This window comes from Enoplosus armatus, chromosome 3 (genome assembly GCF_043641665.1).
Source record: "Enoplosus armatus isolate fEnoArm2 chromosome 3, fEnoArm2.hap1, whole genome shotgun sequence".
Taxonomy (NCBI): Eukaryota; Metazoa; Chordata; class Actinopteri; order Centrarchiformes; family Enoplosidae; genus Enoplosus; species Enoplosus armatus.
The window spans coordinates 2,107,175-2,129,638 of record NC_092182.1 but is presented as its reverse complement, the minus strand read 5'-3'; the positions used below and the strand labels follow the sequence as shown (position 1 = coordinate 2,129,638).

General features: G+C 46.4%; 1 protein-coding gene across 1 annotated transcript in view; it reads left to right on the top strand.

The window, feature by feature from the left end:
- plxnb1b (plexin b1b) overlaps positions 1–22,464 on the top strand; it is a 33,341-nt gene that overhangs the window by 4,790 nt on the left and 6,087 nt on the right. The window contains exons 3-25 of the mRNA XM_070903538.1: positions 5,446–5,574; positions 5,892–5,992; positions 6,817–6,949; positions 9,131–9,287; positions 11,057–11,165; positions 12,540–12,648; positions 13,911–14,876; positions 16,235–16,369; positions 16,481–16,603; positions 16,753–16,846; positions 17,027–17,193; positions 17,392–17,543; positions 17,720–17,825; positions 18,179–18,315; positions 18,532–18,708; positions 18,814–19,048; positions 19,196–19,438; positions 20,076–20,255; positions 20,387–20,535; positions 20,965–21,065; positions 21,402–21,619; positions 21,727–21,905; positions 22,009–22,075. Of these exons, the coding sequence (XP_070759639.1) occupies positions 5,446–5,574; positions 5,892–5,992; positions 6,817–6,949; positions 9,131–9,287; positions 11,057–11,165; positions 12,540–12,648; positions 13,911–14,876; positions 16,235–16,369; positions 16,481–16,603; positions 16,753–16,846; positions 17,027–17,193; positions 17,392–17,543; positions 17,720–17,825; positions 18,179–18,315; positions 18,532–18,708; positions 18,814–19,048; positions 19,196–19,438; positions 20,076–20,255; positions 20,387–20,535; positions 20,965–21,065; positions 21,402–21,619; positions 21,727–21,905; positions 22,009–22,075 (4,167 nt within the window). The remainder of the gene's footprint in view (positions 1–5,445; positions 5,575–5,891; positions 5,993–6,816; positions 6,950–9,130; positions 9,288–11,056; positions 11,166–12,539; positions 12,649–13,910; positions 14,877–16,234; positions 16,370–16,480; positions 16,604–16,752; positions 16,847–17,026; positions 17,194–17,391; positions 17,544–17,719; positions 17,826–18,178; positions 18,316–18,531; positions 18,709–18,813; positions 19,049–19,195; positions 19,439–20,075; positions 20,256–20,386; positions 20,536–20,964; positions 21,066–21,401; positions 21,620–21,726; positions 21,906–22,008; positions 22,076–22,464) is intronic.

Sequence of the window (22,464 nt, the reverse complement as noted above, 5' to 3'; positions counted from 1 at the left end):
ATGCACTCGGATGTTTACAGATTGTCCCATGACTATGTTTTCATTTTCTCACTTTTTACAGAATACTCACGGATTTCAACACTGACTTGACTTACTTGACTTTATTTTTTAATTAAGTGAATTAACAAGGTTAATTGTGGACAGATATATTAATAACTGTTCATTCTCACATATAAAAAAAAATCATTAATATTTCATTTTTGTGTATATCCCCCCCCCCACCTACTTCTTGCCAGTGTAGTCCAGTACAACAGACTGATACATTCTACCTTTTTTAAAGCTCATCAGATTCAGTTTTTGTTGACATAGATTCTCTCCAGTGATTTTGGAGGCTGTTGTTTGTGGTGGTGTGGAATTGTACCGAAAGTTGTTTGTAATATTTGGTCCAACCCTAATTATGGCAGCGGGAGTGGACTGTTGCACAGTGTTTTTGTGGTTTGGCACCACTATGGAGAACAGGAAGTAGTAAATTCTAACTATTCTCCTTGTACAACAGAGGCTCAGTCTGCGTTGAGGGCAGGGGTCCCTGTTGAGTCACGGTAGGGTCACGTGTGGCGGTGTCTGCGTGAGGTCGCAAAAGCCAGAGTGTTTCCAGAAAGGCATTAGATACTAGCTGTATGGAAAAGGGCAACATTTGAATGAGGAATACTTCCTCAAATGCGCGAAAAAGTTGAGGTGGTTCTTGCTTTTGTCGAAAAAAGAGTTGATGCACTAAATGGGACATGGAAACACGAGGCAGTTTGTTTTGTTTCCTGTCCGCGACCTGCGCTACTTCTTCTGTTTACTGGCGGATTACAGCTGCGTGTACAGTGTAGCTTGCGCCGCCGTTTTCTGATGAAACGACGCTTTGCGACGAGCCTTGCTCATACGCTCCAAACCAGTCGATGGAAACGCGCCTGATTCGCATTTCTCCTCTGCGACATTTCAGAAGTTTGCTTAAAATTCGCTTGACAATTGAATGGCGACACGACCAGTGAAGCTCAGTCAGACACAGAGAGCCAAAGGAATGTGCTGTTGTGGATAGAAAATCGCGTTGGGCTTGTTGATCCCAAAAAACTAGTGTAATTTATTCTATATATTTATTTTGATGATTAATGACATGAAACACTGGACTAAGCTAGAAGGTCAGTGGAGCAGGGAGGTTGCAGGGAGGCCCCTTGATATCGTGAGCTCGCCTCCACACAGTTGGCTCTTTGTGTCCGTTTTTTTTTTTTTTTTTTCTCAATGGTGGCTTGTGCCCGAGGCCCCCTGCACTTTGCAGAAATAGCACAATGACGGCCATTAACGTAATTTTACACAGTTACGTCACACAGAGCCTGCTAAACCCTGAGCCTCACATATCGCTCTGACCAGATAACCGAGCTCCATACTGGTGTTGTGTGCACTGTCATTGCTGACTGGCAGACACGTGCCCTTCCCAACAGAGAGACTCATTCAGAATCATGTCGAGATATCGTTCATAACAGCAGACAGCGTCACTGTTTAATGGACACATTGTCGATCTGTGCCTTACTGACTGGAACCACCAACAATGAACGTTTAAATTCAAACTCTGGCACCCTTAACTGTTCTCTTGTCTCTGTATGCTTATGAAGCCGATTCATAAAGGCCAGGGAAAAGTGTGAATTATTTTGCTTAAGTTGACACAGCAGCTTTGCCTCAACCCCCGCCCCCCAGGTGTCTTCACATTGGCTTCAACTTTGTATGCAATCACCCCTCCTCTAAAATTAACCTCGCATTCTGTCTGAACACACCATAAGGATGGCACTGTCGGTTGGTCTTTGCACCGCTTTGGTCCTGACTTAAAAACCCAACCGCTATTTGATGGATTGCCATGAAACTTGGTACAGACTTTAAAGGATTGGTTCATATACTTTCAATTCTATCTCAATAGAATGCTCACATGCCCGCATTTTGTCGCTCGAATCATTCCTCCTGTTCAGTCTGGCTCTGAAACCATCTCTTACGTAAGAGATTTCAGTTTAAGTGAATTTCACCGTCCTCATTCTATGTAAAGATCCATTCTAAAGTTCAGCTGACGCTAACATGAGGCAGTCAAATCTAACTGACTGAAACTCATTTTGAAGACAAATAAAATTGCGCACTATTACCATAGGAAAACATGATGACGATAGGATCTTCAACACACATTAAAAACAGCCCTCATCGGCTCTTGGCAGAATATTTGAGCTGCTGTATTCATATTTAAAACTCCTTAATGCCCGCTAACTAAGAGGGGTTGACGAAACAACAGTTGAGGAGACATCAAGCAGCTTGATTATTGGAGACCTTCATGCTGATCTTACAAATAAATGTGATTTCATTGGAGACATTTCTTGAATGTTTGGATGTGTGATGCAGAACATTCATTCATTCATTTGATTTAGGTCATTTATTCCCCTGCATCACTCGGCAGTTTATTTCCCGGCTGATTGAAGCAGCTCTCCTCTTTTTTTCGTGTAGAGTTCACCTGTGATGTCTTGTTTGCACAGCAAATCACGGAGCTTCCTGTCTGTTCCTTCCTGCATTACAAAGCTGTGTCGACATTACATGAAATAAACTACGTGGCCAAAGATATGTGGACGCTAAAAACAGTTGAGCATGTGATTCAGCGTTAACGTGCCGCTATAACAGCCTCCACAATATTCTATGCTGTAGCATTGACAGACCAGAAGTACTCAAATGTATGTGGGCAAGTGTGTCATTAATTAAAACTCTTCACCCAGCAACTTCTATAACCCAATTACTTCGTTTTAATCACTTTTCTATGATCATATCATCACGATACAAATCAAACAATAATATAGCATCATTGCCCAGACCAACTAGCTCATTTGCCATGTATTTTTCAATTTCTCACTAAGAGCATCAATAGAAAAACTAGCACTCACAACGGCTGGAACCATCAAACAAAGATTCCCAACAACATTAGGCAAAGACAATGGAAAGGCATATTCATTTATTCAACCAAATCAGTGTTTTTTGTTGTTGTTGTTGTTTGTTTGGTTTAGTTTTTTGCATATACATTCATCATTTTTACCTCTATGTAGTTATTGCTGCCACAAAATAGTTCATTTAAACTAATCATTGGAACTGGCTGGAGGTGTGCGCACACAGCCTAATGAATCTGTTGATGGAGGTTAATAACTGTAAATCTGGCCTCCGTCATTCAGTAGCTTCTTGTGTGAAGTAATTTTCTATGGGTCAGAGAGGTCGCATCACTTTCCCTTGAATCTCCTTGTTGTTTGCATATATTTAGATAAGAAAATCTAATCTAACCCCCCCCCCCCCCCCCCCCCCTCCTCCAGTGTTGTTGACCTCAGGCCCCTGGCAGATAAACATGGTGTGCAGCGATTGGCTAATTGCAGCTACTGGGAATAACAAGAGGACTAAATGAAGTTAAGCTGGTGTTCAAGACACAGGGGCCAGTGTGACTTTAGGAGGGGGGAGTCTAATTCCTGAAACATGTTGTATGAAGACGCACTGCTGACCGGTTCGGATGCCATCTCTAAATGTTTGTTTTGTTGAGGTCAGCTCAGTCGAAAGAGGGGTTTTGTGCAGCAAGCATGCGATGGCTGTCACGCAGCTTCCAGTTTTAACTCTCTTTCTTACATTTCCCACTCCTCCTTTGAAATCTGTCTTTGTGTTTATATTCCATTATACCTTGAGAAAACATTGAAATGATCAGAATGTCATTTAGTCGGTCGTCTCTGTCCCCCCCCCCCCCCCCCAATCTGTTGTGTAGCGTCAGTAATTTGCTGTTGTCTGGACGAACAGGTATTACAGCCTGGACAGTCGGCCTTTGAGGAGCTGTGGGATCAATGAATTGTCAGGCTGCATAGCTCCACATACCTGGAGGATCGGATTAGCCTGGCATGAGAAAGACATCCTGGCACATCCCAGTGTAGATCGGGGGGGAATTCACACTTCCTCCCGACCTGTGCTGGATTTTCCCATTAGGATGATTGCTGTCTTTTTTTTTTTTTTCCCTTGCTGTGGAAAATCTCACTAATGACATTAGATGGAATGAAGCTTATGTTCAGGCTCCTGCAAATAACATCAAAAGGCTGATGTGGAGCAGTTGGTCAGGCTGCCTTCTCGTATTAACCCACATTACAGCAGCTCTGGACTTTTAACGGCCAGCACCGTGTCACACTGCTCACGGAGGCCTCCCAATGTTGCCTGGTCGTTTGCTGGCTCTGAATATCTCGGCCTGTCTCGTCGTGCTGTGGTGCAGAATGTCTAAACTGGATATCCTGTGTTTCCTCAGAGTCCGTCAGTGTTAACATGACACATCAGAGTCTGTTGGGGAGGACTGCTGCATATGTGGAACAAGTAGTATAAAGCTCTTTTGTGTGTCTGCAGAGGGAGCTGCGTGAAATCTGATTGCCTCAAGTGATGTCACTTGACTACAAGTTTGGGGAAAAAAAAATCTGTTGGTGAGGAGTTAGAAAGAAGTGAGCTTCAGGCTAGCGCCTCGAGGCCTACATTAGCTGCTACTACCATAAACCATATGCGTACATGCGTATAAAGATGGCCGACGCGTCTCCACTTCCTCCCACTGTGCAAAAATGAAGCCAAACTCTCCCGGATGCGGCCGCTGCTGTCTTGCGGTGGTGACCGGGAGACGCGAGGTCGCGAGGTCCCGCCCATAGACCCGCCCATAGACCCAATCTCGAGCACACCACAGCCAATCACAGCTGTCAGTCAAGACGTTTCGCCCCGTTTTTATAGCATCAAATAACTAATGAACACTTGAACAAACATCAGCGTGATACGAGCCACCTGAAATGACAGAAACCATCTTTGGGGAAAAATGTGTTTGTCGCCCAGCTGCGAACATGAAGGGGGCGGGGCTTATGACCTATACTGCAGCCAGCCACCAGGGGGCGATCGAGCTGTCACGTCGTCGCATATCTCAGGATCAACTGTCAGTGGCTGAGTTGCATTCGTGGGTAACGCTAGGTTTTGACGAGGCTGTGTGACTGTATCTCAGATTCTGCTGCATCAGTTGTCCGTCAGTGCTTTAGGATTGCAGAAGATGGCTGCTAGCATGTAAACATCAATGTAAACATTCAAAAATAGAAATCAAAACCTGCCAATGTGTCATGATAACGAAAATGCATTTAGTGTGTTTGGTAGACACCAAGGATTAACACAATTATTTATCATCATTTAGCATTTTGATGGGAAACACAGGATGTAAACACAACTTTTTGAATGCATGGCACCTTTTTTTTTTTTTTAAGCATCAAATTCTTATTATAACCTGTGTGGTTACATCCTTTGAAAATATACCAAAACGGTGTTCTGAAAATCTGTTTTTAATGCTCTCATTTAAAAAGAAGTGCACATTGCGTCAGTTGCGGCTGAGTGCATATTTGCATTCAGCAGTCTGTGCAATGAGAACTTGATCCCACCCCTCATGTGTGCGTTTTTCCTCAGGTGTTCCTGGGGCCAAACGGCGAGGTGGAGGAGTACTCTGTCATCTCCATTCAGCAGAACACGGCTATCAGTTCAGACCTCATCCTGGACCAGAAAGAGGAACATCTCTTCATCATGACTCATAACATGGTCCGTGCACGCAAAGTGATTGCACCCAGCCTCATTTCATGATTTTATTTCCCCCCCCCCCACACACACGTCCGTCCTCTGTTGTGGTAATAAAGCTAAAGAGAAATTATTTAGGCTCTTTTATTTCTGCCCCAATTCTCTCTCTTCCAGGAAGGCAGCCTGTTAGGATTACATTTTATTATATTCTAATGACCATATTTTCATTTTGCATTGTTTTCCACCGCAAAATGTGGGCCACCTATTCTGTTTAATCAGATTTCTGGGAGCTTAGCGTGCATTGTTTTGCACGACTGAACATGATTGTGTTGCGGTTCCAGCTGCAGAAGAGGCCCGTGGCTGAATGCCAGCAGCACCCAGACTGCCACTCCTGCCTGCTGGCCCACGACCCCTACTGTGGCTGGTGTGTCCTGGAGGGAAGGTGAGATTAACCCCCAGCAGTTAGCTCCAGCCCTGGATACGTTCTAATCCGCCCTCTGAGAAAGCGTGGCTGAAATGTTCTTAAACTTAATTAGAACTAAACTTTAAGGTGTGAAATAATCTTCTTAATCTAACAAAAAAAAAGGTAGCTCATTTGTTGTTTTTGGATTCTTATAAAATACAGATAGCAGATAGAACCAGTGCTGAAAGTATTAATGAGTCCATGAAGCAACTGGTTGATCAATAAATAGATGAGTCTGCGACAGTTTTCGTAATTGTTTGTCATTTGTCAAGGCTAAGAGTCTGCAGCCGTGCTAGTGCCTCACTAGCTGCTATCACAGAAAAAGAACCGAAAGAATAATAGTAACTAGATTCAAATATTATATTGCTGCTGATAAAGCTGGTCTATGTAACATGTACACGGACATTACAATTACATGATAACGCTAAATGCTAAAACATAGCATAACAGTGGGACCGGGAGAATAGTTAAGTCAGTGAACTGAAGTATCTGTCTAAGTCGTCTGGGATTGTGTGTGAGCCTGATGAAAGAAATCTAGCTCTCCATCCCATCTGTGCCCCCCCCCCCTCCTCTCCTCTCCTCTCCTCTCTGCTCTGCCTCACCACCTGGCCTCCCCGCCTCCCTCTCACCTGGATGTTTTTCTCTCCGCTCCACACTCTCCCCATCTTTACTCCTCCTTTCATGTTCTTCCATTCGTCCTGGCCTCATAGCGAGATAGAGACGGAGAGCCTGGCTTTAGTTCACAACATAGAGAGGATAAGTGTACATTATGTAACAGGGAGTCCTTGGTGTTTTCCCTGCAGGTGTGTGCTGCAGTCGCAGTGTGCTCGTGGGAAGCAGCCAGGTCAGTGGCTATGGAGCTTTGACATGGAGCAGCAGTGTCTGGCCGTCCAGGAGCTCAACCCCTCCAACGTCAGCCGGGAGGAGAGCCGGATGGTGAGTCTGCAATACGGTTACACAAAGTCGAGCAGCAAAGGAGCAAAATAAAACAAAAATCCACCCGTCTGTACAAATTCTTACAAAGGATTTGAGAGAGGATGAGGATACGCATATTTGTTTTGCTTTCTGTTAAAATCATCCACCTCAAGCACCTACAGGCTTTTCTCAAGAATATCTTGTAAAACAGAAACAGGTTTCTGTATTGTGGGCACAGCGTGTCCATGGTCGTATTCTGCCTGTACATGCCCCCCCCCTTTTTCAATGATAAGAGTCTCCTCACATACTAAAGCACCCGAAAGCTCAGGCCCACATATCAGCTCGCCGTAACTCATCCCAGAATCTCTCATCAGCTGAGCTGGGAGATTTACTGTACGCTGGCTGGGGGTACTCTGTGTGTGTGTGTGTGTGTGTGTGTGTGTGTGTGTGTGTGTGTGTGTGTGTGTGTGTGTGTGTGTGTGGTAAGTGCTAGGGCGTCAGGAATAGATAATAATCAGAGCCCTGGCCTGTCTTGTCCTGGTGCAGGAGTATCAGTCACCTGTGTGTGTGTGTGTGTGTGTGTGTGTGTGTGTGTGAGAGAGATGGTGACTGTGGATAGCAGCAGAGGCCAAACTATATACAATACACACACTGTGTTACATCGTAGGAGAGGACAGAAATGTCTGTCTAAATATACTGGATGAGTGTGAATTAGACCAGTTGCTGTTGTTTCTCAGTAGGCTAAATGTTAGGTGCAGTTTTTTTTGAATGTATATAATTGGTGCATGTTGTCATGAATCTGGTATTGAAGTCCTGGAGTTGACGTCACAGCTTCTGACTTGGAATAACATATACTGTAGATGTGCTAATACTGACGCAGGTTAAGCAAGGAATTGCACGAACTGATCAAGCGCCAAACCAAGGGTTGGAATTTAATCATATTCATCTACTAAACATCGCGGAAATGGTTGAATATCAGCTGGCGGAGAAACCTGCGGACAAAAGGGCCCGTGCTTTTGTTGCATTTGATTATAGCTGGGGCCCAAAGAGTTCACAGGGCTCTGCAGTGAAGCTGAATCGATGGACAGAAAATGGCTTCTCAGTTGTGAGAATGTTCTGCTTTTCTTTGTCTTAGGAGATAATAAACTGAATGTATTGGGTTTTGGGGCCGTTGGACAAAACAAAGCAATTTGATGACATGGCCTTGGGGCTTGAGGAAATTGTAATGGCTAGTTTCTCACAATTTCCTGAAATTTGATGGTCCAGATGATTTATTTGGACAAAAAAAAAACCCCATTGGGATATCAATCGAGAAGGGAAATAATTGTTAGTTCCAGCCCTGCTTTGCAGTCATTGGCATTCATTCAAAATGGTGTGCCGTGGAAGGCAGTAGGTGGAAACCCAGCCCAGTCAATAACTGATTCATGAAAACAAACAATGATGTCGTTTATGTACCTGCTGCATTGCTTCCACCTGTCAATATGAAGCTCGGTCCTAGATGGTAACATCACTACAGGAGCTCAGTAGACCAGACTAAGACCAAGCCCTCCCCCCGAATAGCTAACATGAACACTAATAACCACCAATTTAACAGACAATCCTAAAAAAAAAAAAAAAAAAAAACATCACTCACAGAAAACCAAACAGAAAAAAAAAAGGACAGGACAGACCCCGCCGAGGTCATACTGTTTGACTGACGGATGATATCTTGGAACTGCAGCGCGCAGACACCACCATAAATGAGGACGACAGCCAAAATAGAAATAACAAAAGAGTGAAGTAATAACTCAAGGAGTTTGTTTCGGTATGATTCATGCTCCCGCAGCAGGGGAATCTAATTTAGTTTTTCAAATCATTGACGTTTCGAAGTGAGCGCATCCGATTTATTTGTTTTTGTTGAATCACTTACTGTCATGATGACCTTTACCGTCCTCTGTAACAGCACAGGTGTGGACTTCGTAATAACTCTGCCAGCTGCATTAAGGAACTTTATTCTATTTCCATACGATGTTTTTCCTTCCATGCTCTACCAGTCTGCTGCTGGAAATTGGTTGTTGGGGAAAGGACAACAAAAGATATCTGCGTTTTAGCACCAATAAACGTGGTTCGAGTCTAATCCTGGATCCCATATGGATGTTTGAAGTCGACCACACGTGACGTACCAATAGTGTGAATCGGTGCTGATATTTCGTCTTTCCTCAGGTGTCTCTGTCAGTCCCAGGACTGCCGGTGTTGGAGAAAGGCGAGTCCTACTCCTGCTTCTTCCAGGACAGCCACTGCCCTGCCGTCGTCACAGAGGCCGGGGTCACCTGCCACTCCCCTGACACCAGCCGAGTACCCGTGGTGCCTCCAGGACAGGGTGAGTGTGTGTGTGTGTGTGTGTGTGTGTGTGTGTGTGTTTTTACCCCCCCAGACCTGACCCGTTTGTTGTTTCTGGGTCAAAGCTGATGAAGTTTTATTACTGGTTTGAACTTTGTGACTGGAGGTTTCGGCTGCATCCTGTAATGAGATTAATCTTGTGCGTGTGTGTTTCTTTATGTGTATGTTTGCATGACCACACATGCCATACACGTATCCAGTTCAATCCCTGTGTCCATTAATCTAGGCAAAAACGGTTTGCACAGCAGGGGAGTGATCTGTATTTTAAAGCATATAATTCCGCATAAATCCAATTCATCTAGCGGCTCTATGATTCTGTGCTTTCATTTGGTTTTCGAAGGTTCGGGTGACTGTTTAGCGTGCTGTTGTTTGTCAGTGGCAATGATAAGAGAAGATTAAAGGGGCATGTAAATATCAAATTGAAGCTTCTACAGAGGTCACACTCACCCAAACATTCACATGATTTGTCTGTCTCTCTCTCTCCCCCCCCCCCCCCCCCCCCACACACACACAGACGCTGGTTCCCATGCCTGCATTCCTGAAACTAGCAGCTTGTTGTAGTTCTCAGGGTGCGGGGCTCAGGCAGAGTGAGCCGGGGGGCGGGAGAGGGTGGGGGGGTTTGATGAGATATGGACACAAAGGCTGTTTTGAAGGCTCTAGCTGTGGCTTACCTTTTACTTAAAGAGGGTTAGTGCCAGCGCTCACTTCATAAAAGAAGTTGCGAGGGCAACTGTTGCTTTTAAAGGTGAAGCTCAGATTCTCACCTGCTGCCTGTTCAGCAGAGTGCAAAAACACAAATGTATTCAGGGTCGTCCTCATCTGCCAGCAAATGTTGTCTGTAAAAGTTTGAAAGTAATACAGAGAATGAAACACAAGTAAGTAAATAAAATCATTTAGACCCAAAGACATCAAATCCAGTTCTGCTAGTGGGTGTATGGTAATTCTCCACCCACTGGAAGCAACAAGCTGGAACCTTAAAGCCGCACTAATCAATGTTTTTATAACGGCAACGGATCAAATCACTATGTGCAATGTGAAAGGAACCGCTTGTAGTGGTGAACCCGCAGAGAATTATCACTCTTGTTGGTCATTTCTATCAGCGATAATAACACTGTAGTCACCATGTTAATTGCCAAGAGAAAGTGTTGCACTAAAACTGTCTGTTGTAAGCATCCGTCACTGTTTTCCATCCAACTTCCTGGTTTGACTCCCCGTACTTGCCAAAGCCGTTTTCCTGTTGCATTACCAACATTCTGGGTGTGCTCACACTTTTATCCCCCAAATAAAGTGGTTTAGATAATCTGGATCAACTGTTGGCCTGTTCGCCACCTGTCTGACTGCTAGATTTTCCTCGTCTGAGTTTGATTGAGCAATGCTGTCCTGTTCCCTGAATATAATGTTAGCGTGACTGATAGAAATTAAGGTCAAAACAATTCCCTAATTTACGTATTCCATAATTATAATTTTTTTTTTTAATCAAATGTACCCATGCAGTGTAACCTCGAGCTGCTTTAAGACAGAGCAACTGTCTGATAGAAGGGAAGCCTCACAGCCTTGAGCCATGCTGTGTTTGCGTCTGCACTCTCTGCAAGTGCGCATGTTTTGAGATAGACTTTCTGAATCCGGGCCCTATAATGTAACGCGTTCAGAGCCCTGCTCGCTGGCCTGAAACACTTGTCTTACTCTGTTGTGTTGTTTCCGGCTCTTCCTCACGCTGTCTTTTCTCTCCCCGTGTTTTGTTCTCCTCAGACTTTGTCACAGTCACCCTGTCCCTTCGCTTTGGCGACGTCACAGTCACAGCGAGGGATTTCACCTTCTACGACTGTACGGCTGTTAAGCAGCTGTCTGGCAGCATGCCGTGAGTTACCACTGCTGATTTATCGGTTCTGCTCTCCTGTCTCCCCCCCGATCTGCTCTGCTCACTGCAGACCGTTTAATGAAGTCTTATTCTCCATCGGGAGACTGCTGTTTTCCATTTTATACCCTGTTCATTCCTTTTGCTTTCCAACTCTTCTCACCAAACCTGTGACCCTGTACTTTGAACGCTCTCTTAGACTTCAGCCAGGCGTTCATTCATGTCCATATATCACAAAATATATTATACATCCTCAACGAATCCCCATGAAGGCTGCAGGCACCTGACTCCTGCCCTGCATGGTCTTTCAATAGCCTGTCCATCTCTGCACATCACACGGCTCAGCCTGGGTTTAACTTTGTTCAGGATAGCTCTCCATCGGCCGTCACGCGTTTCATATTCCAATCCCAACCTTTTTTTCCAGGGAAGTTTGCTTGTACAAGTGTTCCAAGTTGGGAACATAAGCCGCTCCCCTAAATGACCATATAAGGTCACCTGTTCAGCTCCGTTGGTGGGCAGGAAGTCTTGCTGTCGGACAAACACAGCTAGTTTACCAGTGTCCGTTGTGTTAGAGGACCCCAAAAAAAATTGAAAATATTAATACAACAACATATAGACGTAACGTATAGAACATTACACAGGTGATGTTACACTGACAGATGCAAAGAACACCAAGGGTTTCTCTCCGCATTGTTTTGTAAAGCCGCCACTTCAAACATGTGCTTAGGTTTAAAAAGGGAAAGTGTTGCTCATGCTAATGAATCCTTGACCTGATACTTTTGTGGGCTGCGGGCAATTATTCCCTCTGACTCTACGTTGGTCCTGCAGCCACCAGCTCCTCCTGCTCTGCAGTGCACAGAGCGTCCTTGTCGTATACTGTTTTTAAAGCTGTGTTAATCTTTCTCATCATTTCATCCTGTGAGTATGGAGCCCCGAAACGGACCAAATACAGTAAAAAGTCATCGGACATGTCAAAAATATAAATTAATGTATTGACAAGTTAGCTACATGCTTTTCCTTCAACCTCAAATCCAGAGGGCTAGTGTAGCTAGCTAGCTCAACTGATAACACTGTTGGCCGAACACACTGAGCAGCAGCCTTTTCAGCCAGCTACCTAGCTACAACCACACCAGCCAGTGCAATGTAATCATCTTAAACAGATTCTGGAGCAGCAATTTGATGACTCTGTGGTACAAGCTACAGCAGCTGTATCTCTCTGTCCCCATGACATCCCTCCCTCTCCTCCCTCCTCCCTTCACTTCTAGATTAAAAAACCTACCTCTATTAGACCTCTCTCCACTGTTCTCTTCAGCTCCTATCAGAAGCTTCCGCCGGGGCTGTTATTTCATGTGTCTAACCAGTTATTTCTGTGTGCAGTTGCCGTGGTTGTGTCTTGAGCCGATGGGGCTGTAACTGGTGCGTTCACCAGCACTTGTGTACCCACAAGCCCACCTGCGAGGAGGGGGTGATCATCTACAACCAACATGTAAGTTACTCAAACAGAATATCTAATTGCACAGCACTCGCTGAGGTGTAGGGATGTGTGGGACACGAAGAAAACGGGGCGCTCAAAACCCGACAGGGTGCCTTTTCAATTGCTGAGATGTTAAAGGGGCCCCGCGGAGTTATCTCGTAAATATACAAAAGTTGTTTACGTCCAGTCTTGCTGACCAACGTGCATTGTGTGTGTGTGTGTCCTTGAGGCCTGAATGCAAACCCTTTCTGCCAAAACATTTGCAACGCTGAAATTTGAAATATTGCATTGTTTACATCCTTGTTTGCTAGCTAGCAGTCTTCTTCTGCCCTGCCTTTGCCGGCGCATTGCTGCCACCTGTAGATCAGAGGAATGGTGTGAAAACATTGTGTCACCCACACACGCGTACATGGGACTCAGTCATTAAAAAACTGCTCCATAGCACTGCTAGAGATAAAAAAGAAAGAAAAATTCAATTACTGGTTCAGTTATGCTATTTGTTTTAAACTAAAGGCACTTGTTGGTCTGAACCATAGACTGTATATGAAGATGACAGCTCCGTGAAGGTGACGCCAAAACATCTCCATCGCCCCCTGGTGGCTGGATCCCAGAGATGGTTTCTGTCATATTAGGTAGCTCTTAAAGTGTTTGTTTTTTCTGATAAGTTTGGTTTTAATTAGTTATTTGATGCCATACAAACGGGGGTGAAACGTCATGATTGACAGCCGTGATTGACTGCGGTGTGCTCACGATCGGGCCAGGCAGGTGTATGGGCGGGACCTCGATACAGCGGCTCCACCCCCAGATCACTAATGCGCAGACTCTGGCTCCCAATGACGTCACCAGTGCAAGTGGGAACGGCTGTGTCCGGGATAATTTGGCTTCATTTTTGTACAGTGGGAGGAAGTGGGGACGCGTCAGCCATCTTTATATACAGTCTATGGTCTGAACTAAAAATGTACTCTTTGAGTACTTGACAGCAGTGTTTTTGATTCATAAGAAGCTGGTAAGTAGATAACTGGTTTTCCTGTTCAGAAATGATGTATTTTTCCATACATTCATCACTGCCCATACAAAATACGTTTTGTTGTGCCAACAGAAGCCCATTATATATAACAGAAGTCATTGCTGTGCATGCGGCATAAGCAGCAATAACACAATAACAGCAGGTTATGTGTTTAACATCACATTTAAGTTCAGTTATTGGTTGTTTTCCATTAGTTTTTTTATTTCTGTCTCACCCTCATGTCTTCCCCTCCTCCTCCCTCCCCCAGTTTAAACTCCCCACCTCAGCTCCTCCCACAATCAAACCTTTAAAAGTCATCACAACACCCACTACCACAACGGCCGCCCTGACAACCACCACCATGACAACCACCACCATAACAACTACAACAACAACTATCGCGACAACAACAACAACCGCAACCCCTGTCACTGTAGCAACCACTCAGGAGCCAACCACCCCTCCTGCACCCACTATTCCACCCTCGACCACCACCAGCCCTGAGCCAACCACCCCACCCACCACCCTGCCCCCTCAGCCTGCCAGCACCCTGCCATCCACCACACCAGCACCCACTACACCTCTACCCCCAGAGGTCACCACCGGGGAGGAAGAAGAGACTGAAGCAGGAGAGCTTGCTGTTGTCACCCAAAGTGACACCCAAAGTGCTGCGGTTACACCCAGTGTCGTCGTGGAAGCCGCAGAGTTGGTGCCCGTCACCATGGCTGAGGGTCTAAATGGAGATCTGGACCCCGTAATGCCTTTGATCGTTCCGCCCCATGACCCGGACTCCTCTCCCCCGGAGGTGGTGACGGAGTCGCCCCCCAGCAACACCCAGGAAGCTGAGGGAGCTTTGAGCCTGGCAGAGCCTCCCACTCCGGCCCCATCTGGCTTCCCCCTGCCCACGCCCTTCCCTGTGAGTGAACCAGAGGGCTCTGAGCCCTCCCTCAACCTGGACCTGACGGAGACTTCCACCCCGATGCCCACACAAGACTCCCAGACTGAGGCAGGCAGCCCAGGCACCGACCCCGAGGTGCTCCTCTGGCCAAAGGAAGAAGTAGACGTCCATGCCGAGAGCGCCGTCCAGTCAGAAAATGACACAGCCACATTTTCAGCCGCCACTGTGTTGTCAGGTGACGGTGAGGTCGACCACGCCCCCCCATCCTACCCCCACCTGCTGGACACTGACTCAGAGCTGGACTACCAGTATGATCCAGCTGACGCCTTCCTCCCGGTGAGTTCAGCCGCCTCCCTCCTCCTCCTCCTCCTCCTTATACTTCTTCTTCTCAAAGCTTCAGCAGCCTCCCAGTGCTCCCAGCTCCTGACTGGACTCCTGCTCCTGCTATAGGAACAAAGCTCAAACCGGCTCCCTGTCTGCCCTCGTTTCCCCTGCTCTTCCTTTCCCGTCTGACACGTGTGTTCTTTTTGTTGTTTTGCTTTGTGGACTGATCCCAAGAAAAACTGCTGCTCCGGTGTGAGCTACAGCAGTTGTTTTCTCATTTTCACATTTACAGCTCAGTATTACTTTTGCTCACTTTCTTTGAGGACGCTGTGTGTGAATGATGGTGACATTCATCGACTATTTCTCACACTGGGCCATATCCTTGTCTGTTCATACGGTGGAGCTAAACGATGATGTAGCAAACAGCCAAGATCTTGGATACGACTGATCACTCTGTTAGGCACTTTCAATTTCATCTTCCATGTCAAAAAGATAGGAAGTAGAGTTTAAAGAACAAGGCAAATACCCCCCCCCCCCCAATAATCAGCAATATTTAACAGAGAGTTTAGCATTGCACCCTTATAATCAAATCCATGCAGCAGAAGATGGGATATTGACTTTTTTTTTATTGCACACGTTCTTCTACCTTGTCCAAACCTGCCACCTACATTACCCACAATGCAACTTTGACATCCGGGTGTGTTATGCTAGTAGCGGCTAATGTAGCCTCTAGCCTCGAGCAAAGAGATGAGCAGCGCGCTACAGAGGTCTGGTAAGCTCACTTCTTTCCAACTCCACACCAAGAGATTTCTTTTTTTTTCGTTTTCACACTTTATCTTCAGCCCCAAACCGACGCTGACTCGAGTGACACTTGAGGCAACTTACCAGACTTCACTCAGCTCCCTCTGGAGACACAAAAGGCTTTATACAACTTTTTTTTTTTTTCACATATGCAGTGGTCCTCCTCAAGGCCTGCAAACAGACTTTGATGTGTAACATCGGTGGAGTTCCCCTTTAAGGCAACTGTCTCCATCTTAGTGGTGTTAAAGCATCTATGTGTAGAATTTGAAAGTGCCCAACTTTGGCACCCCAGTCGTGCTATCACTATAAAAAGGAACGCTGCTGTGAACGCCAGGATTGTCTCATTTCTCCTGCAAGTGAACTCGTGCCATCCGATTTAAAATCGACAAATAGTGGCTTTAATGTAAACTTTGATCAGCAGCATCACTGTGCCACCTCACTGCATCGTAAGGAAATATTGTGTGTGTGTGTGTGTGTGTGTGTGTGTGTGTGTGAACATAACCAGAGAGTGAGGAGGAGAGGACTTGTGTGTTTATACTTTGCATGTGTGTGTGTGTATTGGGCAACAGGGGGACGAGGGCTCCTATGTCAGCTGGGGTTCCTCAGCTTGTCCCTGTGTGGAGAAGGTCCAGGGTTCATCGCTGCTCCCGGTCAAAGTGGAGAGGAAAATCACCTTACTTGCCCGCAACCTACACCTCTATCAGGTACACACACACACACACACGCCATCAGCCTCAACACACACATGTGAGTGATGATTCTATTTGCCTGGCTGGTGATCCCCCTTCACCAAACACAAGTCTTTGCGCGTTCAGGACACAGAGCTGGACTACGAGTGCGTGTTGGTCATCGAGGGCCAGACGGTGGTGGTGGACGCTTACGTCGAGACCGATGACATGAATCCGTCAAGCTTTGACATCACCTGTCAACTACACCAGGTCTGATCACGTGCAGCATGTAACAAAAGGAATCTACAGACAGAGCTTTTTTTGAGGCAGGATTAAACTGTGTCTACTTTAATGTCTGATATTGTGACTTTTTTTTTTTTTTTTTTTTTTTTTTAATGAAACCATTGTTGTTTGTCCAGTACACATATTCTGCTCCAGTGGAGGAATACAATGCCATGGTGTATGTGAAGAGGAGGGACACCTTCCACGTGGACAGCTCTCCTGATCTTTATGGTGAGGTCAAAGTTCTCTTTCTTTATATTGTCAGATTCACTTAACCTCTTGCTGCTTTTTGCTCTTAAACATGGCGGCTGTTATCCTCAGAGAGTGTCTTTTCTCCAACTTTACAACGTCACTCAACGTTAGCACTCTTGAACACTGACTGATGCTCTCGCCTTTCTGTCCTGCCCGCAGTGACTCTGTACAACTGCTCTGTGGGCCGCTCCGACTGCAGCCGCTGCCATACAGCTGACCAGAAGTACGGTTGCGTGTGGTGTAGCGGCGCTCATGCCAGCTGCTTGTATTCAGACTCCTGCAGTGAACCCGTGCAGCAGACGTGCCCCGCGCCCGTCATCCACTCTGTGAGTACTGACCCTTGACCTCTGGAGACACATGATGTGAACGTTTGAGATGCTTATAGTCACAATTTATCTTCATATTTCAGATCAGAGCTCTTTCTTCACAATCAGTTTTTCAAAAATCGAAACTGAAATGAATTGGCACTTGACGAATGAATCATTAGTAGAATGTGAAATGAAGCATTTCCTGTCTCCCCTCAGATTGAGCCGCTCTCTGGTTCGTTGGAAGGCGGCACCATGGTTACCATCTCAGGCTCCAACCTGGGCCAGAAGGCCGAAGACATCCTCCACTCTGTGTCCGTAGCTGGGGTGGCCTGCACCGTCATCCCCAGCCTCTACGAGGTCTCCTCCAGGTACAGACGAGCGGCTGCTGGTGGGGAGTGTAGGGGAGAAGTTCAGACGTTTACGTTTCTAAGGGAATGTAATGGAATCCTTTGTGGACTGGGCAGACTCGGCATATGTCGTTCACTTGTTATAATAAACATTGCCAGGGTGCGTGCATGACTCAAGAGTGACGTCTGTCTTCCAGGATTGTGTGCAGGACCAAAGCCAGTGGAGGAGAGAAGGTGGGCCATGCGTCTGTTAAAGTGAGCGGAGGAGAGCTTGGCTTGTCCAGCCAGACATTCAGCTACCAGGTACATCAGGTTGAATTATAGTAAATTGGAGTCTTTATTTAGGCTTTATAATGTTAGAAATGTTCATCACAATTTCCTGGAGCCTCGGATGACGTCTTCAAACTGTTTGTTTTGTCCAAAACCCAAAGATATTCGGTGTACAACGGAGAAAAACAACAAATCCTTTCACTGGAGAAGTTTCGAGCACAGAATGTTTGACATGTTTTTCTTAATTAATGGCTCTAAATAGATTTGATCGATATTGATGATGATTAATTTTCTATTGATCGACTAAGCTTTTCAGCATTGCAGTTGTTTGTTTGTGAGGTTGCAGTCCTAACCACCGCCTTCTTCCACCTTCTCCTCCCTCTCAGGACCCATTTGTGATGGCGGTGTATCCTGAAAGGGGGCCCAAAGCCGGAGGAACGTCCCTGACGATCACTGGCCGAAACCTGCTGACAGGACGGCCCTCTGACCTCACCATCACTGTGGGAGGGGTGCCCTGTAACATGTAAGTCTCTCTCTCTCTCTATCTCTCACACACACACAAACACACACTCGTAGAAGCTGCTATTTCTCTCTTAGTCACCATCGAGACTTCTTCATTTAATGTTCCCTCTGTCAGTCTGACCTTTGACCTCCTTGTGCTGGAGGGCTACAATAAAGTATCCCATCATTTATTAATCTGTCTCTCCTGTGTCCCTCCTCCTCCTCCTCCTCTCCTCAGTGTGTCGGAGGTGCAGAGGTCCAGTGTTCAGTGTGTGACAGGCAGCAGTAATAAGACAGGGGATCACCGGGTCACCCTGCATTACGGCAGCAGCCAGCGCCACCTCCACACTTCAGCCTATTGCTACACCCACAACCCCAACATCACCCACGCCACGCCGGCCAAGAGCTTTCTGCAGTGAGTCTGGGACTCTGACCTTCATCTCTTGTTCCCTGCTTGAAACGTTGTCAGGTGCCAAACATCGAAGTGCTGTGGAATGTGAGAGTTTTCTGTGTGTTTCAGTGGTGGTCGGCAGATCTATGTGTCGGGCCACAACCTGGATGTGGTGCAGGAGCCCCGGATGGTGGTGGCCGTCTCTCCCCTCGAGTCAATCAGCCAGAGTAAAAGGAGGAAGCGAAGGAGAAGGAAGAGGTGGAGTGGAGAGCAAGGGGAGGGCCGGGAGAAGACTTTGGGAAGGTCAGCGAGGATGGTCCCTGATCCAGTCTGTCTCAGAGACCCACTCTGCTCTGTCAAACAGGTCTGTGTGTGTGTGTGTTAGTTTCTTTCTTTACTAAAGGGGCATTTCCGTCAGAAATCTATCAATTTGACCTTCATTTCTTTCCAGAAAGTGATTTCTGACAGAATGCCCCTAAAGGTCTTTTCTGCACCCTCCCTGTCTCATCAGTTCATGGAGCGCTGTGAGGTAAACTCCTCTTCCCTGATCCTGTGCCGTTCTCCTATGGTGGACTCCTCCATCTGGGGGTCCAAGGTCACCGTGGAGTTTCTGCTGGACAACCTGCGCTTTGGCTTCAACAGTCTAAACCCCCAGACCTTCAGCTACGAGCCCAACCCCGTCCTACGGCCACTGAACCAGCAGGACCCTCTGAAGGCGTACCGCTACAACCCCGGCAGCTTCATCCAGCTGGAGGTCAGTAGAAGCAACGATGGCAATGCCAACTTGTATTGATAAGGATGAAGTGACACTATCAGCAAGAACTACTGCCAACTGTGTGACCACTGACTGAGCTTTTTAACGTTTTTGACGTTTAGCATGTAACATTTAGCATGTTATCACGAAAGCACAGCTGAGGCGGATTGGGAGTTCGAGTGTACAAGTCTACATTTACATATGCCACCATTACAAAACATTATTTGATGCATGAGTGTTTGTTTGTACAAAAATGTATGCCAGTCCGCCCAGTAGGTGTTGGAATATTTCAGACAAATGACAAAATAGGACTAGATGAAAAGAGTGTTAACATAGCCTGGGCTCGTGCTTGAATACAGAGCTGGTTTATCACTGCCTGTTGTTAGCAGTAGCATCTGTCATTGTGGTAGAAGAAGAGAGGAGAAGCATGAATCATGCTTAAAAAGGTTATTATAATGAATAAAACACAGCACTCAGTAAAAAAAGTGAAACCATTATTGTAAACTTCTAAATCGGAGAATAGCGGCCCACAATTTTTTTTTAAGTTGGCCTGAAAATCTACAGAGAAAGAAGTTACAAGAACTGGAAGTGAAAGAGATTCAAGATAACTAGGAGTTCCCTCTCCATGTGTTCTCAGGGGGAAAACCTGGACCTGGCCATCACTAAGGACGAGGTGGTGGTGTTGGTCGGGGAGGGTGTGTGTGCTGTTAAGACCCTGACCAGAAACCATCTGTACTGCGAGCCGCCCCCTCAGCAGCCCGCGCCAGGACCCAACGGCAAGAAGCGCGAGGGCTCCGACAATCTGCCTGAATTCACGGTGAGTCCTCCGCGCTTTCACTTTTAAAACCTCCATGAAGCCTTTTTTTTTTTTTTTAGCATGTGACCCGTCACTGTGTGAACAGGACACTGCTGTCTGACAAAGTAAAGGTGTGTGTGTGTGTGTTTCAGGTCCGGATGGGCAACCTGAACTTCTCCCTGGGAAAGGTCCAGTATGACAACCTCAGCCTGTCCACCTTCCCCCTGGAGGCTCAGATTGGAGTTGGGGTTGGGGCGTCCATAGTAGCCCTCATCGTCCTCATCATCGTGCTCATTTACAGGTCAGTGTGTGGACTGTGCGTCTGTGTGCGTGCTGAGTGAAGAAAAAGAAAAAGTGTTTTGTGTTTTCCCGGAACAACCAACATTATCGGACTGGGAGGGAAGAACATTGTAGCTCATGATGCCACTTTCGCTCGTTCGTGTTAAGTCAAAGTTTTTGAAAAGTGTCACACGAGAACTATAGGCTCAGGATAATCACCTGTGGGTGTTACCGAATCGGGCAGTGTTTCCATTTTCTGACCCAGCATGACCCCCGCGATTAACCCTGATCCTTCCTGGTGGGGGTTTGTTGGGTCAAATTACTTGGGTCAACCTTTTCACAGTTTCGCTGGATGTCCGCTAATCCAGTGTGAAACTGGTATTACTTCTCCTGCTTCTCCTCTATCCCTGCCTGACCCCTCTGTTCCTGTCTTTGTTGTGTGTCTCGTCAGGAGAAAGAGTAAGCAGGCTCTGAGAGACTACAAGAAGGTCCAGATCCAGCTGGAGAACCTGGAAACCAGCGTGAGAGACCGCTGCAAGAAAGAGTTCACAGGTAAAGTAAAGTTGCATGACAAGAGGAGAGAGCAGGGAAGAGAGGGAAGGAGGTTTGGAGAGGAGAGCCAGGGACGGAAGAACGGGAACGTTTATTTTAGTTTGTGGGGGCCAACAGATCCACTTTGTTTTCACACTGATGAAACTATGAAATTATCCCGTTACATCACACCCTCCTGGATGAAATGTTCCTCACATCCCAGACGGCTGCTGCAGAGGAGTTTACTTTTCCTTCCCAGCAACCACTTTGAACATAATATTTAGTAGAAGCTGAAGACGAGAGAGCTTGTAGCAACACCTCCTGATCCTTCACCCCTCCTCCTTTACCCTGACTCAGACCTGATGACGGAGATGATGGACATGTCCAGCGACCTGGTGGGCTCCGGCATCCCTTTCCTCGACTACCGGAGGTACGCCGAGCGCATTTTCTTCCCTGGCCACCGGGAATCTCCGCTGAGGCGAGACCTGGACGTTCAGGAGTGTCGGCGGCAGACGGTGGAGCAGGGCTTGGTGCAGCTGTCCAACCTGCTCAACAGTAAACTCTTCCTCACCAAGGTAGCCATCGTCACCATCAGTGTCGTGAGCAGAGCGAGGCTTTAGGACGATACCTACATTGTGAGCAGAGGGATTCAATTTTCCACTCTCGCTTCTCGTCCTCTCAGTTCATTCACACTCTGGAGAGCCAGCGGACCTTCTCCCCCAGAGACCGGGCCTACGTGGCCTCCCTGCTGACGGTGGCGCTGCACGGCAAACTGGAGTATTTCACCGACATCCTCAAAACTCTCCTCAACGACCTGGTGGAGCAGTATGTGGCCAAGAACCCCAAGCTGATGCTGCGACGGTAAGGAGTTAGCGTGTGGTTACAGGTTCAAGGTGTTTCAAAGATGTTTGGTAGTGATTCAAACTCTGTGTGTTTTGGTTTTTTTTCCTCTCTCTCTCTGCAGGACAGAGACGGTGGTGGAGAAGCTCCTGACCAACTGGATGTCCATCTGCCTCTATGCTTTCCTCAGGGTCAGTCAACAATGACATGTAGTTTCACACTTTGACACTTTGTTTTCTAATGAGTAACATTTTCCAGGATTTGATGATCTGCGTTTATGAATAGAAGGTGGCCAGTTTTAATCCTGGGACATGGTGATAAAAAAAGAAAAATAATTATTAAATTTAAAATAATTTAAAAAAAAAAATCTCTTTATGAGCAACTGTTTGTTAGATTAGATTTCACACCATTCAGACAAAAACGGGAAAAAAAGCTAACCATATACATTGGTGTGTGTGTGTGTGTGTATTATACAGGCTAATGTGTTGATTAGTGAGCCTTAGAAGTGCTGGTGGACAAATTCTGTTACCTTTGGAGGGAGCCAGGCTAGCTGTTTCTTCCTGTTTCCAGTCCTTATGCT